A 17,443-nucleotide genomic window follows, 5' to 3' on the forward strand; every position below is an offset into this window, starting at 1 on the left:
CTTGAGCTCCTTACCACGAACAAGGCTCTGATACCATGTAAAGAATAAGGGAGAGAGATAGGAGACTCAAGTTCAGCTTTCTTCACAACACACAAAAGAGAGAGGACACAAGGTTGGAGGGTGAAGCCTTTCTTCACTTTTGCACACAACAACAATACAATAGAAGAGGGAAATACCCTATATGTCAAAACCTAGAATGCGTGGTTCATATGTGAACCCAAACCAAAAACATACGTGGTAGTCTAACTACACCACGAGTACAACTAACATAGGCGGTGACATAAATGATAGTCATCCAGGAGATATGTCGGGGATAGAGCTTGATATCTCAACACTATCACCATGAAAATCCCTTGCCAAATGCTTGAAATACTACTAAATATACCAATGAGCATAACCTAGTAGCCTTCCCAACATTTACAAAAGCCTTTAACTTGAATTTGGCATCAAATTAATGAATAAAACCATACTAGAGAAGAAAGTTTTTGTAGGGTGATTCCTACATTGGCAACATTGAGATTCAACTACTTTTGCATCCTCAATAATTTTTAAGACATAATTCCTAGAATTCCAAAGGGTAAACCCTTCAGCAACCTCAAAATTTCCTTCCACTCATAACCTTGTTTTGTTACTAAAGTCTATGCACTCAAAAATTCTTTCCACTCATAAACATGTTCTATTACTACTTTCTATGCACTCAAAACCAACCTTGCATCACACACATAGGCAAAAATTAGTGAAACAATCCCGCTAGTAGGTGTCATAATCTTATGTTCACTTGCAATATGTAGAATGTATAGCTTGCATTGTATGCTCAAGGAACAAAATACATGAATATGCGAATGTAGGCAAACCACAAAACTTGTATATGGCATCAAACATAAAGTAATACAAAAAACACCTCACAGAATATTCTGTAAGTGAAACCCCATACTATACTCAAAGAATAATATGGAAAGATGTAAGTCACATCATGAAGAAATATCAGCAAAGTTACACTTATACATCCAAGCACAATGACCAAGATGCAAAACTCATTAGGCACACAAAGGATAAGATGTAGCTCATGTTAAAAAATGAAAAAAACAAATCTTAAATCCAAACACATTACCCAAGAGGCATAGATTGAATGATAAACTCAAACTACAACCAAAAGGTTAAGATGCTCATATATAAACCCAAAAAACAAAAGGATCAATCATGCACACACAAGTTTCTCACAATTATTCACACTACTAAGAAACTTGGCATGAGCTGATGTGCACCTTTTCTCAAAGGAAATAACATTCAGATGTATGAAAAAAAAAAAGAAACATTTGAAAACAAGGTGTCAATGACACATAGGCCCTGCCTATGGAAGTTTTGGGAGATTGAAGTTGTATTTACTTGCTATTTTATGGTGAAATATATGTATTAGAGTGGTCTGTCCAATAAGCAAAAGTTGTTCCAGAGTTTGTATTTTCAATCGGAATGTTTGTCCATATGTGGTCCAATGTACTTCTGTATATTGTTGTTGTGTCTTGTATAGTCATTGTGAAATGGTATTGTTGCATTATGTTATTTAGTTTTGTGGAGTTTGAGGTGGTACTCTTTATATCGATATTAAAGTCACCGACTATTATTTTATCTAGTGTATTATATTTGTAACGATTTAGTATATCTTCTAACATGCTAAAAAATGTGTTTATTGTTGAGTTTAGTGGTCAGTAAATCGCTACAGTTAAGTATTCATGTTTTGATTTGTTAATAATAGCTTCTATGATTTCTATTCCATTGTTTTGTTGTATTAGTTGGTGTTTCAAATGAATAGTTTTGTTTAATAGTATGCATGATCCACATGATGACAATATGTGTAATGCTTTGAATGTGTTGAATGTTAGTTTGTCAAATTGTGTTGTTCTAGTTTCTTGTAAGCATAGGATATTAGATTTCATAAGTTGCTCTGTGTTTTGTATGTCAACTTTGTACTTTTGTAGTGATCTTGTGTTTAAGGATTGGATGTTTATGTTGATTTCAAATTTTGGTTTGTTCTATTCTTTAAATGTGTGCCATCTCTTTGATGTGTGAATTCTTTCCATTTCTTATTGAACATCTTTCTCCACATGAAAATTTTCATGTTTAATTGGTTCTAGCAAGTAAAGGTTTTCAATTTTTTTGACTCTGGAGATAGCCGTGTAAGATAATTTGTGGCCTCTTACTTTTTGAGGTGAGAATGCCAAACGTTCCATTCTGAGACCTTGCGATCTATGTATAGTGCGACCTACAGCTGGTTGAATTGGAAATTGCTCTCTTGTTAAAATACGTGTTTTTGATGGACCTAATTGCACTTCCTTTGCAATTCGATATATTGGTGTCCAAGTGGGGTCTATATCCTTTGTAAGCTTGTGTGTTGTTGGTTCTTGCTTTTTTGCCTATTTTGTTACTTTCAAGCTTTATCGAAACTATGTCTTTATTATTGAATGTAGTCATTCTTTGGAAGACTCCATCTGCTCTATTAACAAGGCCATCATGTTGATCTAGGTTTCCTAAACATAGCTCTACAAGCATTCCTTTTTTAATTTGTATATTTGTTATGAGGCCATCAGTTGCCCTAGGATCCTCAAGAATATAATGTTCCTTGTGCTATGTGGAGTATTGAGTCATTGTGTGCATTCATTTGTAGGTTTGTGTAGAACAAGTGTGGGAATGGTGGTCTTGTGGTGGCTATCGAAAACAATTTTCATTTATGTAGTCTACTTGATTTTGATTGTGTGTGCAATTACGAAATGAATTCAAAGTATTGATAAAATTGTTGTTGTTTTGCCTGATTGTCCACCTGTAAGAAACAAATGTATTTTTTCATGAGGTTTTATTCTTTTTTGCAAAAGGATGCCATCAAAGATTTCACGTTGCTCTTTGTTAAGGCTCCTAATACGTATGTGGTATTCCTTAAATTGATGCTTTCTTTTCAATATTAAAGCTCTGTTGTTGGGCTCATTTGTATTGATAAATTGGAATTCACATGAAGATTTGTATAATGGTAAGGACAAGGATATGAAAGAAGCTAGTTGTGCACTCATTTGTTGAGCATGTAAGAAAGCATTTCCTAATTTTCTCATTCGATTTTGTGTATCTGTACCTTCTTGCAAACATTCCTTCATTGTATCTTGCAAGTTCTTTGTTATTATATTGTCCATTTTTGTGATGTAAGATGTGCAATACGATGCCGCACCATAAGGATGCATGCTGTATTGTATGTCGATGTTTGACTGCCACAAATATGATATCTTTTTGTTAAAAGCATTTGTAAAGATGTCTTTTGGATGTGTTTTTAAGAACAATGTTGGCTTCTTCAATTTTGAGATCTAATTTATAATATATATGTGTCTATATCCAACCCTTGTCCTTGTATCCATTCCTCAGTTGATGTTGTGATGCTTGAGGTAATGTTGTTTAAACTACCTTGCACCTTTTGATAATTTTCTTTATGTATTGTTGTATTTTGGCTTTCCAATGGTAAAAGTAACATAGTTCTATGCAAGGGTGGTTTTGGGTAGTTGAAACGGCATTTTGAGTTATTTTTTTAAGAGCACGTTGATGTGTGTTTATGTGTTTGGATATCTCTCATGTTGTTGTTGAGAAGGTCTTTATCAGAACATATGTACTTGTCAATGAAGGTACAAACACTTTCCTCATTACTTTTGTTAAATATTGGAGCATCTTCAATCCAAATTAACCCATGCTCATGTTGGCTTCCCTTACTTTGGAACTCGGTTACAAAGAAATAATCTTTAATATTTCCTATTATTCCATTATCTTTTTTCATTGTGTTGATCATTTGATCAAGCTTGTGATTGTAATACCTTGCACAAACTGTTGGGTTCTCTCTAATCAAATGACGCATATTTGCTACCTCTGTTTCATTATTGGGATGTTGTATGTTTGTGTTGTAGCTTGATTTTAGGCAACTCACAAGGGGGTCCCTTTCAGTGCAAGAGAATGTAATAAAGAAGGTTGGTGGTCCCAATTGGCACATCATTGCGAATGCTTCTTTTTGGAGTTTCTCTTTGTAATCTGGAGATGTTCTTAATGACTCAAAATCTTTGTATCCATGTTAGATTTAAGAATTCTTTCAATGTTAGTGTTTCCTCTAACATCCCTTGTAGTGAGATGTTTGCTTTGAAAAGTACCTTTGCATAGTTGAACCCAAATGGACTGCATCACTTGTTTGATAAGTACTTTGATTGACTTGAAAAAGAGATTGGGGATGTTTTGGCTAATCTTTAAAGACTTGTGCGTAAGTTCCCATTTGACAATGTTCATGTATGTAAATTTTTTGTTACCAATTTCCCTTGGAGATCCAAAGAATAGTGCTGGAAAGTTGAGTTCCTCACTATGCTTATCATGGAATAGTCCTAGTGGTTTTTGATTCTCATATGGTGCAACAAAGTGAATTGTGTCTTGGTAATCTATAACTTGCTCATAGGAGATAACATTGTGAATTAATGTATCTGTTTCTATGTCATTTTCTTCTAGATTATCTCCCTCTTAGCATTGACTCTCATTTTCATACTCTTTTGGTTATTTTAACATGTTCATGTGGTTGTACCATTCTCTATTTAAGACAACATTGTTGGTTTTATATAAGGAAGTGTCAATTAATTTGTACATTGCACTCATTAAAATATTGGGATGTACATTTCCAATCATATATGAAGATTTAAATTCCATTTTCTTTTTTATTCCAATTAGCATGTCTCCCTCTTCACATCAATGAAACGGGGCAAAATTTGTTGTATTTTTGTGGTGTGTGCTATAACGTTTACTACACTACCTTTTACTCCTAATTGACCATCAAAAGATAGTTCTCTAATTTGCGTGAATGTTATCTGTGGGGAAACAAGCCTTTCCTCAATATCACTCAAAATAGACACTTCTACTATTTTTTTGTTAACTTTAATGTGGTTAGGTGTGAAATATTTTGGAAGTTTGTTGCTTGAAATTGCTTTGTGACACTCGTTACAAATTCGATAAAACTTTGTTTGAAATTATATGCCATTTTCTTCTTGATTGTGCTGTATCCAATTGAACATGTCCTTTTTCAGGAGGATTATCTGTTTCTTGAAAAGCATACGTTCACAAGAGTAACATTGGAAATAAGGAGTATCCTTCATTAAGTTTAGATACTTGAGAATGAATTTAGAAGGGTTGCCAAACAGAGCACTATATTCATCCTTGTTTATATTTTCATCAACAATGTTGTTTCTTTTTCTTTTAGAAGATTGTCTTTCTAATTTTTGCCCATTTGTTTGTTCATTTACTATAGAATTTGAAACTAGTTCAATTTTTTGTGCTTCTTTGTTTTGATATCTCACACTTGGTTGATCAACATTTCTTCTCAAGTCTCTCACTTTAGCTATAATTATATGCAAAAACATCTTAGTTGTTGGGTACATATCTTGGAAAGATTTGCATATGTCCCTTAAACTACGCTTTGGATCCTTCATGATTGTATCTGTTAATAAGACACCAAATCAGTTGTCCAAAATTTCTTTTTGTTAAATGCCTTGCTGAATGTGCATGGAAATACAAACATTTGTGGATAGTGAATAACAAGTTGAAGTACATTTAGATTTGTTAGATATCAATGCTCCACTCTCGCGTAACTACGTGGGAACCAGCTAACTCTACTTGTAAGCCCCCCATATGAGGAGAAGGCATTTGAGTAGCTAGGTTATCCGGTAGGTCCTGGTTTTGGACACTAGATGGGGGCCATGTGTGGCCTAATGGCTAGACGGCTTCAAATAGAGTTGGCACACTACCGACTAGGCTACATACAAGTGCAGGAAGGCATCCCATGACTAACCGCACTGAGGGTAGATGGAGCATTTCCCGGGGCAGCAACCCACTCTCGGGCTGCAGGGGCCGTTTGGAGCCCCAGATTCCCGGGTGGCTTTGTGCCGAATGGTGATCGTAGGACAATTTCTCTATTTTGCGCCATAGTTCTGACGTGTGGTTGGTGGCCTATTTCGGGACCGACCTCCAGTCGGCCATTTTGGGCCGACTAGGTCGGTCTCCCAATTGGGTCTAACCGACTACGACTGGTGGCTATATAAGAGCAAGCCCGTGAAGCCCATCATCATCACTGGCTACAGCAACCCTGATTCCTTAGCATCCAGCCTTCGTCCTCTATTGTTTCCAGCATGCCACCGAAGCTTCTCACACAGCACCGCACGGTTGGGAGGCAGCGCCATCTATTGTATCAGTTTTATAGTAATCAAAATTTTGATTCTCCATACTATCTGCTTTTCTCTCTTGCATACGAGATCCTGTTATCTATTGAGCACAGATGTTGTATTATTTTCTTACATGGTATCAGAGCTTGGGCTCTAGCAAGAAGATTTGGTAGTGTGTTTCTGTTTGTGAGCAGATTGTGAGAGATGGCCCAGCCCGCAAGACTACGAATCCCACCATTCGGCGAAAGCAGAAAGTTGGATGGCACTAACTATCCACTCTGGAAGTTCAAGATGAAGACCATCCTAAGTGCATACGAGCTTTGGGATACTGCTACTAGGGTGGATGTGAAGCTGGTTGCAAGACCGAATCCAGCCAATGCAGGACAATAGATAGTACCAACTGTGGATGAGATTCTCACGTGGACAAGAAGAAATGCAGATGCACTGTGTTCAATTATCTGCAGTGTAAGTGATTTTGTCATGGCGTTAATTCAACATGTCACCACAGCGGAGGAGGCATGGACGGTCTTGAAAAATCAGTACGAGACCACGAATCAGATGTAGATTCAGAATCTGGAGACACAGCTCATGAACGAGAAACTATCTGAGTTTGAAACGACAGAGAAGTTCACAACTAAGGTGAAGAATCTGTGCGATCAGATGACTGCGATTGGCATCACCATCACCAGTGAGAATCTAGCACGAAGGTGCATACGGATTCTCCCACCAAAGTACAATGGTCTTGTTACGATGCTGAATACGCAGAACAGAAATCCGCCCCTCAACTTTGAGGATTTCAGTGCGATGCTTTTGGAGGAGGAGATGCGTCAAAAGACGAGGACTGGAGAACATTCGGCTTTCTCAGCTGGATCAAAGAAATGTAAGGGTAAGGACTCTGGTAACCCATCTTCTTCTGATGATAAAAAGAGAAAGAAGAAGATCAAGTGCTTCTATTGCAACAAGGCAGGGCACAAGCAGAATGAGTGCCGGAAGAAGATTGTAGATGAGAAGAACAAAGTAAAGAAAGAGTCCAACAACAGTGCACAGGCATTACCAGTAGAGCTATTTGTAGCAATTGAGGAGATTTGCACGGAGGCAGTTCATGAACCTGCGGATGAACCTTGGATTATTGATAGTGGTGCATCACACCACCTGACCAGTTGGAAGGATTGGTATACCTCTCTACATCCAGTAGGGAATGACATCCCGGTAGCAGCAGGCAATGATGCAAAATGTCTAGCAAAAGGAAAAGGTATGATTGCTCACAAGTTAGATGGAGTTGTAAAATAGTTGTCCGATGTTCTTTATGTGCCAGATATCAAGAGGAACTTGTTGTCCATTTTTGCGATCACGGATCGGGACCTCAAAGTTCACTTCGATAAGAATGCCACACAGATTTTAGATCTTCAAGGAAAGGTCATTGGTAAAGGTACAGGTGCAAGTGCTCGAGCCGATGTGAGCAACACTAAGTTGTGGCATGAGAGGTTTGGTCATCTAAACCTTAGTTCTTTAAAGGAGATGCATGAAAGTGGAATGATTGTAGACCTACCAGAAATTATAGATCTGCCCAATGTATGTGAAGCTTGCATGATGGGCAAGCACCATCAGCAGCCCTTTCCTAAAGAGGCCAGCAGGGCAAAGGCTCCTCTAGAGCTCGTTCACACGGATCTCTGCGGAAAGATGGAGATGGAAGATTTGGGCGGTTCCTACTACTTCATGACGCTGATCGATGACTACAATAGAAGGATATGGATATACTTCCTGAAGACTAAAGATGAGGCTTTTAGTAAGTCCAAAGAATGGCATGTAATGGTCGAGAAAGAAACAGGGAGGAAGGTAAAGAACTTGAGATCAGACATAGGTCGAGAGTTCACAACAAGTGAATTCGAAAGTTATTGCAAAACTCATGGGATCAAGAGGCAGAAAACCCCATCACCTACATCACAACAAAATGGAGTAGCAGAGTGCAAGTCATCTCTGCGAAATGGGTAGGAGTATGATGAAAGGGAAAGATTTGCCAAAGACTTTCTAGGCTGAAGCATGTAACACGATAGTATACATTCTGAATCGTAGCTACATGAAGGCTGTGAATGGGATGACTCCACTGCAGGCCTTTTCTGGTAAGAAACCTTCAGCTGCACATTTCAGAGTTTTTGGATGTGACTGTTTTGTGCATGTCCCTGATGCTAACAAGACCAAATGGAAGCCGAAGAGCTGGAGGTGTATTTTCTTGGGCTACAGTGAAGAGGCGAAGGGTTACCGTCTCTATAATCCTGATACCAAGAAGGTAATAGTAAGTCGTGATGTGGTCTTCTCAGAATAGCCGCATCAATTGGAGGAGAATACTTCCTTCCTAGACAACCAGGACCAGGATATCCATCTAGTACAACCACCAACAGTAGACCGAACTCCCCCAACAGTGCTTGGGAGGATTCAAGATAAAGAAGAGGAAGAAGAGCCTGTAGAACCACAACAACGGCCATTCCCAAAGTGGGTAAAGCAGCTTTTGGACGGTAGAGAACCTCCACTCATTAAGGAGGAACCATCCGAACACTGCCGGTCCAGGAGATTAGAGGAGCAAAGAAGGGCGCAGGAACACTTGGTCAACTACGCTTTGATGATAGAGGTGATCCGTGCTGAAGAACCCAAGTGTCTTGAAGAGGCATAGGGTGATGATTGGTGGATGGAGGCTATGCAGTTGGAGTATGGCTCCATAATGAAGAACAAGACTTGGGACCTTGTGGATCGACCACCAAAACGCAAGGTAATCGGCACCAAGTGGGTGTACAAGACCACAAGTACAAGTCCGATGGCACGTTGGATAAGTACAAGGCTCGGCTCTTGGCAAAAGGATTCGCACAGGTACATGGTTTTGATTAATAGGATACTTTTGCTCCCACAGCTCGACTAACCGCAATTCGTAGCGTTTTGGCTTTAGCAGCACAAGAAAGTTGGCCCGTGTTTTAGATGGATGTAAAATCCGCCTTTTTGAATGGAGATCTCAAGGAGGAGGTATACATGGAACAACCACCAGGTTTTGTGATCCCCGGTTCAGAAGGTAAGGTCTGTAAACTAAAGAAGGCATTTTACGGGTTGAAACAGGCCCCACGGGCGTGGTACCAGTGGATTGATGCCTACTTTCTACAAAATGGGTTTAGGAGGAGCCCATCTGATGCAAATTTGTATATCTATAGAGAAGGAGGCAGGTGTATGATCGTGGTCCTTTACGTAGATGACCTTGTCATAATAGGGAACCATGAAGAAAATATCTCGCAGACAAAGCAGTTGCTAGGAAGAGAGTTTGAGATGATAGACCTCGGACTGATGCATTTCTATTTGGGGATTGAAGTTTGGCAAGAGCCAAAACAGATCTTCATTTCACATCTGAAGTATGTTGGAGAGATATTGAAAGCATTTGGCATGGCTAAGTGCAAGACAGTTGGCACCCCTATGGAGGTTGACGTGAAGCTCTCAAATGAGGATTCATCACCACTGGTGGACGAAGTGAAGTACAAAAGGCTTGTGGGCAGTTTGATTTACTTATGCAACACGCGGTCGGATATCAGCTTTGCGACTGGTGTACTAACCATGTTTTCCAATAAGCCCCGGGAGATCCATTGGAGGGTAGGGATGCGGGTGCTAAAATACATCAAAGGCACACTTGATTATGGCATCACCCATACCATGGGCAACATCTTGACTGGATTCTGTGACTCGGATTGGGCAGGAGACGTGGACAGCAGGAGATCAGTGACATGTTACTATTTCTCACTTGGATCTGGAGCTGTGTCATGGGTTAGCAAGAAGCAACCTACAATTGCTCTTTCTTCTACCGAAGCTGAGTAAAAATCATCATGTTTTGCCTCTTGTGAGGTAGTGTGGTTGAGGAGGATTTTAGGGACCATGGGTACAATGCAGAACAAGCCTACGCAGTTATCATGTGACCCAAGATTGTGGAGGTAGTCTAACAAAGGTTAGTCTATGACATGCAAAGTAGTTTATTTAGAAAAATCACATACTTTCCATTCCCTTTATACAAAGATTTTTTTGCACATTGTAAGCTATCCCGTGAGTGATAAGAGATCAAGGCATACCCTACAATCTTTAGTTGTCTTGTCTTAGAAAATCTTTTACTTTGAATAGTGTTAAGGAAATCTAATTGCCCTTACTCTAAGACAAGATCATCGTAACATTCCGATTTCCAACCTAAAATCTCTGTCCGAGCATGGGAATGATCCAACCCCTAATGGTGGAGGGGAGCGTCGTGTTGGAAGAGCCTTAGGGGGAATATTAATAGTGGGTTCTGGTTGTTTGGAGGAGATAGGCCCAAATCTCATAGTTCAATACCTCTAACTACTACATTCCATATCTCATAGTTGGGTCTCAATGATTATGATATGCTTTCTTTATCTTATGTTTCGGTATGGTATACCACAACACTTAGTATGAATTCTTTTTGTTGTTCTCCTCAAAGGTAACAAGGGCTACAAATTTATCCCCCTTTTCTAATGCCTCAATGAAATCATAAAAGCCTAGAATTGGCCCCCAGCGAGGAAAAACTCGTTATTAATTAATTAGTTACTGTGTCGAGGGGGGGGGCACGATTAACCTAAGGTGGGATGTCTAAATCAATTAGGGCGATTAACCTAAGGTGCTTCGGCACAAGTTGGGAGAACTCTCCAGGAGCTGCTAAAGGCCATACTCTCCAGAAGTCGAGGGATCTATAAATACACGGGGCACTGGGCTGAGGGAGTAGAGGGAGGAAGGGGGGGGAGAGGGAGAGGGGACGAACGAAGGGGAGGGAGAGGAGAGAGAGCAGGACAGGAGAGGGAGGAAGGGGAGGGAGAGGGGAGAGGACAGGGGGTAGGGAGGAGAGAGGGAGAAAGAGAGGGAGCAAGCTAAGCGGAGGGAGAGATGCAGAGGGAGAGAGGGGGATGCTTAGGAAGAAGTGCGGAGGGAGGATGCGATGGTGAGCAAGAAAGATGCAGAGGGAGAGAGGGGGGATGCTTAGGGAGAATGCGGAGCGAGGATGGAGTGATGAGGTGGGCAATACTTGGGTTAATCTATTAATAAGGTGATCGATTGAGAGGCGCGATTAATTAATTAATGCATTTCGATCGTAGGAGTACGAGTGATTAGGAGCATTTAAGAGGGCGATTCTGTAATGTTTTGGTCTCAAGTTTGAATGTCTCCATAATTCACGGTTGTTTGAGGCAAAAATCCCTTATTAGAGTTGGATCCTATGTATGGCAATCTTGGCAGTTTTGCCAAACCCCTAGCATATCGTTGCCAGGCATTGGCAAGTGTTCCCACCCGTGCCATGCTGTGCCAAAAACCAGTAAGTCCACTCCGTTCTCTGGTTTCAATTTAGTACAGAGGGTCCACACTTGAGGTGACACCAGATAAATAAGGTGGGCGGAAAGAGTTCTCCATGAGGTGGGTGTAAGCGCCTCAGAGAGCAAAGCCGGCTCTCATAACAAAACAAATGGAAGCTGAAGCAAAACGTCGCAAATTTGTGGTGTGCTATAAGCGGGAATGGCCCCTTAGAGGGCGTTCCCGCCTCCACCGAGGCAAAAAATCGGAAAAGGCAAAGACTCCTCGAAATCGGTTGAGCAGACAAATGGGGAGGCATTCGAGCAGATGTGCCTGCTTTCAGAATTTCGGAAACTAAGTTGCCAATCCATTGAAGCGTAGACTTTCCCACGATTTCTGCATTTCCGCTTAGATGAGCGTCGAATCCAAACATTGAGCGCGAGTTGCCAAGGGGTGCTTGCATTGAGCTGGAAACTCCGGTAACTGGAGCCGAAGAACGTGGAGCGGGCTGGCGGATCCGTTTGATGGGGTCTCGCATATTTGCTGATGAACATAGTGGACAAGGTAGGCAACTCGGGACCTGCTCTAATTGTATGGACAATGAAGTAACAGATGCAAAAGAGGAGAAAAGCCAAGGGAGAGAGCATATGAGTTCGCATGTGTGACTCCATTTGAACAATGAAAAGAATTGGCCTATGAGCTGCTTTGTCGGCCATGCCTCTGCTTGCCATTGAGCCGCTCTCTTTTGAGGGTAGGCAACCTCACACTGTAGCACGTTGCCCAGTTATGCCGGACCCTCGGGTTGGCGATAAGAAAATATGCCACAAGAGCCACTTTCCACGATTGCTGCCTCACCGCTACTTCAGGTTTGTGGGCACCAACTATTTTCTCAATCGGTGCAGAGAGGAACCGGTGCTAACTTATCTAGGAACTGACAAGGTCCCTCGCACACGAATGTTTGATGGGCACCATCACAGGGATGAAGACAATCGGCTTGAAAAATTAAATACAGAGATCCTCGGTCAGCTGGGTCCAGAGACAGATGATGCCACCTATGCCTCGTTTTTACGGCGTTGCACCAGGGCAAAGGCCCTTTCTGAAGGCAAATGTGTGCATGAACACATGACCATACGTGGATATGCTGGCAACAGGTTTCTGAGTAATCTTCTCGTCCAAATGTACAGCAAGTGTGGGAGCCTGGAGAATGCACGTTCTGTGTTTGACAACATAGTCAATCGGAATTTGTTCTCTTGGAACATTATGATTACAGCGTCTGCCCAAAACGGGAGCCTGGACGATGTAAGGGCATTGTTCAAAGAGATGCCACAGCGTGATGTGGTCTCCTGGAATGCCATCATCGCAGCGTGTGCCCAGAATGGGCATGGCAACGAGGCCCTCCGATGGTTTGGTCAAATGCATGCTGAAGGTTTCGAGCCAAACAAGATCACTTTCATCTGCGTGGTGGATGCTTGTGCTTGTATGGCAGCCCTAGAAGAGGGTCGAGTAATACATGGTACTGTTACGGGCAACGGATGGGAGTCAGATGCCGTTGTGGGGACAGCCCTCGTCAATATGTATGGAAACTGCGGGAGCCTAGATGATGCAAGGACAGTGTTTGCAGAGATAACACAGCTGGATGTTGTCTCGTGGAGTGCCATGCTCGCTGCTTGTGCCCAGAATAGGCGAGGAAAGGAGGCCCTGCAACTGTATGGTCAAATGCAGGCTGAAGGCTTCGAGCCAAACAAGATCACCTTCATCTGTGTTGTGGACGTGTGTGCCAGCATGGCCACCCTAGAAGAGGGTCAAGTGATCCATGCTACTGTTGCAGGCAGCGAATGGGAGTCGGATGTTGTTATGGGGACCGCCCTCGTCAATATGTATGGCAGGTGCGGGAGCCTAGACGATGCAAGGGCAGTGTTTGCAGAGATGACACAAAAGAATGTGGTCTCTTGGAGTTCTATGATCGTTGCATGTGTCCAAAATAGGCATGGCAAGGAGGCGCTGCAACTGTTTGGTCAGATGCAAGCCAGAGGCTTCGAGCCAGACAAGGTGACCTTTATCTGTGTTGTGGATGCATGTACTAGTGTGGCAGCCCTAGAAGAGGGTCAAATGGCTCATGCTACTGTTACTGGCAGTGGATTGGAGTTGGATGCTGTTGTGGGGAATGCCCTCGTCAATATGTATGGCAAGTGTGGGAGCCTAGATGATGCAAGGTCAATTTTTGTAGAGATACCCCAGCGGAATGTGGTCTCCTGGAGTGCCATGATTGCATCATGTGCCCAGAATGGGCATGGCAAGGAGGCCCTGCAACTGTTTGAGCAAATGCATGTTGGAGGCTTCGAGCTAGATAAGATCACCTTTGTTTGCATTGTGGATGCATGTGCTAGTGTGTCAGCCCTACACGAGGGCCGTGTCATCCATGCTGCTGTTGCTGGCAATAGATGGGAGTTGGATGTCATTGTGGGGACAGCCCTTGTTAATATGTATGGGAGGTGCGGAAATCTAGATGATGCAAGGGCAGTGTTTGCAGAGATGCCACAGCGGAATGCGATCTCCTGGAGTGTCATGATTGCTGTGTGTGGCCAGAATGGGCATGTCCAGGAGGCCCTGCAACTCTTTTGTCAAGCTCAGGCTGAAGGTTTTGAGCCAAATAAGATCACCTTCCTCTGTGTTGTGGATGCATGTGCCACTGTGGGAGCCCTAGAAGAAGGTTCAAGCATTCATGCTACTGTTACTGGCAGTGTATGGGAATTAGATGTTGTTGTGGGGACAGCCTTTGTCAATATGTATGGCAAGAGCAGGAGCGTAGATGATGCAAGGGCAGTCTTTGAAGAAATGCCACAGCGGGATGTGGTCTCTTGGAATGCCATGATCAGTGCTTGTGCCCGGAATGGGCAGGGCAAGGAAGCCCTGCAACTGTTTGGTCAAATGCAGGTAGAAGCTGTTGAGTTAGACAACATTACCTTCATGTGCATTGTTGACACATGTGCCAGTATGGCAGCTTTAGAGGAGGGTCAATTGATCCACGCTATTGTTGCTGGAAAGGGATGGGAGTCTGATGTTGTGATGGGGAATGGCCTCGTCAATTTGTATGGCAAGTGTGGTTGCCTAGAGGATGCGAGGGCAGTGTTTACAGAGATGCCACGAGGGGACGTGGTATCCTGGAGTGCTATGATCACTGCGTGTGCTCAGAATGGGCATTGCAAGGAGGCCCTGCAACTCTTAGTTCAAATGCAGGCTGAAGGCTGTGAGCCGAACAAGATCACCTTTGTATGCATTGTGGATGCATGTGCAAGTGTGGCAGCTCTAGAAGAGGGTCAAGTGATCCATGCTCCTGTTGCTGGCAATGGATGGGAGTCAGATATCACAGTGGGGACAGCCCTTGTCAATTTGTATGCCAAGTGTGGGAGCCTAGATGATGCAATGGCAGTTTTTGCAGTGATGCCACAGCGGGATGTGGTCTCCTGGAATGCCATGATTACTGCATGTGCCCAGAATGGATGTAGCAAGGAGGCCCTGCAACTTTTTGGTCAAATGCAGACTGAAGGCTTTGAGCCAGACAAGGTCACCTTCCTCTGTATTCTCAGTGCTTGCAGTCATACAGGTATGGTTGCTGATGGGAGAAGATACTTTGCCTCGATGGATAGAGACTATGGGATAACCCCATCAGTGGAGCATTATGTGTGCATGATTGATCTTCTAGGGCGAAGAGGACTTCTGGAAGAGGCAGAGGACCTGATTAGTAGTATGCCATTTGAGCATGTTCCTTCAGCCTGGTTGAGCTTGCTTTCATCATGTGGAATTCACAATGACGTGGAACGGGCTGTGCGTGCTGCAAATTTTGTTCTTGAGTTAGATCCAAGGAGTGCTTCTCCATATGTATTGCTGGCAAATATCCATGCTAACGCAGGTAGTTTGGATGATCTAGGGAAGCTGAGAAAGGTACCAATTGATGATGTTTCGAAGAAAGTACCAAGATTCAGTTGTTCCGAGCTTGATAATGTGGTGCAAGAATTTGCTGTTAGAGAAACATTGCTTCCTTTTCATGAGGATATTCACGCTGAGTTGCACAGGTTGAATAGTCAAATGACAGCAGCTTGATAAGTGCCTGACACCTGTGCAATGCTGTGAATGTAGAAGAAAAAGATGACATGCTTGCCGTTGCCTTTGTGCTCTTTTCACCCCCTTTTAGTAGCACCAAGAACCTGCCTGTTGTGTACCTTGTTCAATGGAAGATAATTATGTGGAATCCTATGGGTTCTCCCAAAAGATGCCAGGAGAGAACCAAATCACTGTATGTCTTCAAAACTCTCGTCCAAACCTGCAAATGACCCAATTCTTCGAACAATAGAAATCAATGTCCCTTGAGAATGCCGCCACAAATCACTTCAGATCCAAATCTTTTGTGAAGCACATTGTAGAACATCTTCAGTCCAACATCCTAGAAAGTGTCAGTTTCCATGAAAGGGGTCTTCCAACAGACAGATGAGCAGCCAGTCTCTCCCAAAATCAAATCGCAATGCAATTCTATATTTCTGAGGTTCAGATCACAAATGGGAAGAATTGCAAACAATATCCAGGTCTTTGAGACATTGTGCAATTGCATCAACCCACAGTCCCCAAGAAGGGGCCAACCAGTGTAAGTACAAACATCAAAAGGGCATTCCTTTACCATCAATGTGACCCAGAAGGAAGTTCCATTGGTAGGCTGCCAGTGACCAAAAGTTGCAGAATACAAGTGTAGAATCAAATGTCGCATCATGTATACCCATGGTTGATCACCTTGCATGAATTCCAGTATCATTTTCACCTTGTGAGCTAGAATAAAGAATATGCATGTGAATATTGAGGATATTCAGTCCCCCACGCATCTTTGGTGAGCAAATGTGATCCATAGAAAGCAGCCTAAGGGCTTTCCGTCTATAGTGTGACAGTTAAAAAATCTCCATGTTATCAGACAGAAAATAGGAGATGTCTTGCTTGGCAAAAATCATCAAGGGCAAATAAAACTGGATAAGGGAACCAGATTCGATTAAACTATGGGATAGTAGCAGACATGTAATGGCCATGTAGGCAACTTCCAGTATTCTTATTTCTTCTTAAGCATGTCAAGAACCCAGTCCATTTGCTAACAACGAGTGACTGTCCACCCCAAGGGGTATTTAAGATGGCGTACGAGCTGTGTGGGTAAAACTATGGCCCTAGGCCATAAGATATGATGCCAAGCTTCTCTTGGAGTGAAATAATAAATAGACTTCTAGAAATTTACTTGCAGACCAGCGGCTAGACCACACAAAGATATTACCACGCATGAGGCATGAAAGGTCCTTTTTAGTGTTCTATGGCATGAAAAAGAAATCATAGGCATACGTCTGCGGAATCAATGGCTTGCTGCCATGTATCTCTAGACCATGCAAAACACCTGTAGCTACTAAATGATCCATGTATTGAAGCATAAGATGAATTGGTATGGTGTAAAACAAAGCATTGAGAGGACAGCCCTGTTGTATTGAACTAAAAAGAGTCCATTGATCCATAATATCACCTACCAAAATGCTGGCAGCTTTACTATCTTGCTATAACCAATAAATAACATGCTGCAATTTTACCCCAAATGCCAGAGATTTCATAGTCTGCAAGATGAGATCCCATTGTATAGTATCAAAGGTCTTAGCAATATCCATGAGAACATCTTGCTCCATGTACTTTGCATACTCACTCCTACATAGGCATTAACAATTTATTAGTAATATGCCAAAAAAAGAAGTAATATGTGTATGGGGAATGGAGCCATACTAAGTAGGTTGCAAACCCTTATGCAGAAAACTCTTGATACGAGACACTATCATCTTAGCAACAAGCTTATACATGACAAGCATAAGTGCATTATGCAGAAAACTCTTGATACGAGACAC

General features: G+C 42.2%; 1 protein-coding gene across 1 annotated transcript; it reads left to right on the forward strand.

The window, feature by feature from the left end:
- The first annotated feature begins 12,242 nt into the window (after positions 1-12,242).
- LOC147903366 (pentatricopeptide repeat-containing protein At3g02330, mitochondrial-like) lies at positions 12,243-15,629 on the forward strand. Its single transcript, XM_087371480.1, has 6 exons — positions 12,243-13,234; positions 13,310-13,414; positions 13,514-13,700; positions 13,827-14,684; positions 14,766-14,987; positions 15,069-15,629. The coding sequence occupies exons 1-6, from the start codon at positions 12,243-12,245 to the stop codon at positions 15,627-15,629; spliced, it is 2,925 nt and encodes a 974-aa protein (XP_087227606.1).
- Positions 15,630-17,443: the final 1,814 nt, after the last annotated feature.

This window comes from Dipteris shenzhenensis, chromosome 3 (genome assembly GCF_047967505.1).
Source record: "Dipteris shenzhenensis isolate YYH24624 ecotype China chromosome 3, Dip_SZ_1.0, whole genome shotgun sequence".
Classification (NCBI taxonomy): Eukaryota; Viridiplantae; Streptophyta; class Polypodiopsida; order Gleicheniales; family Dipteridaceae; genus Dipteris; species Dipteris shenzhenensis.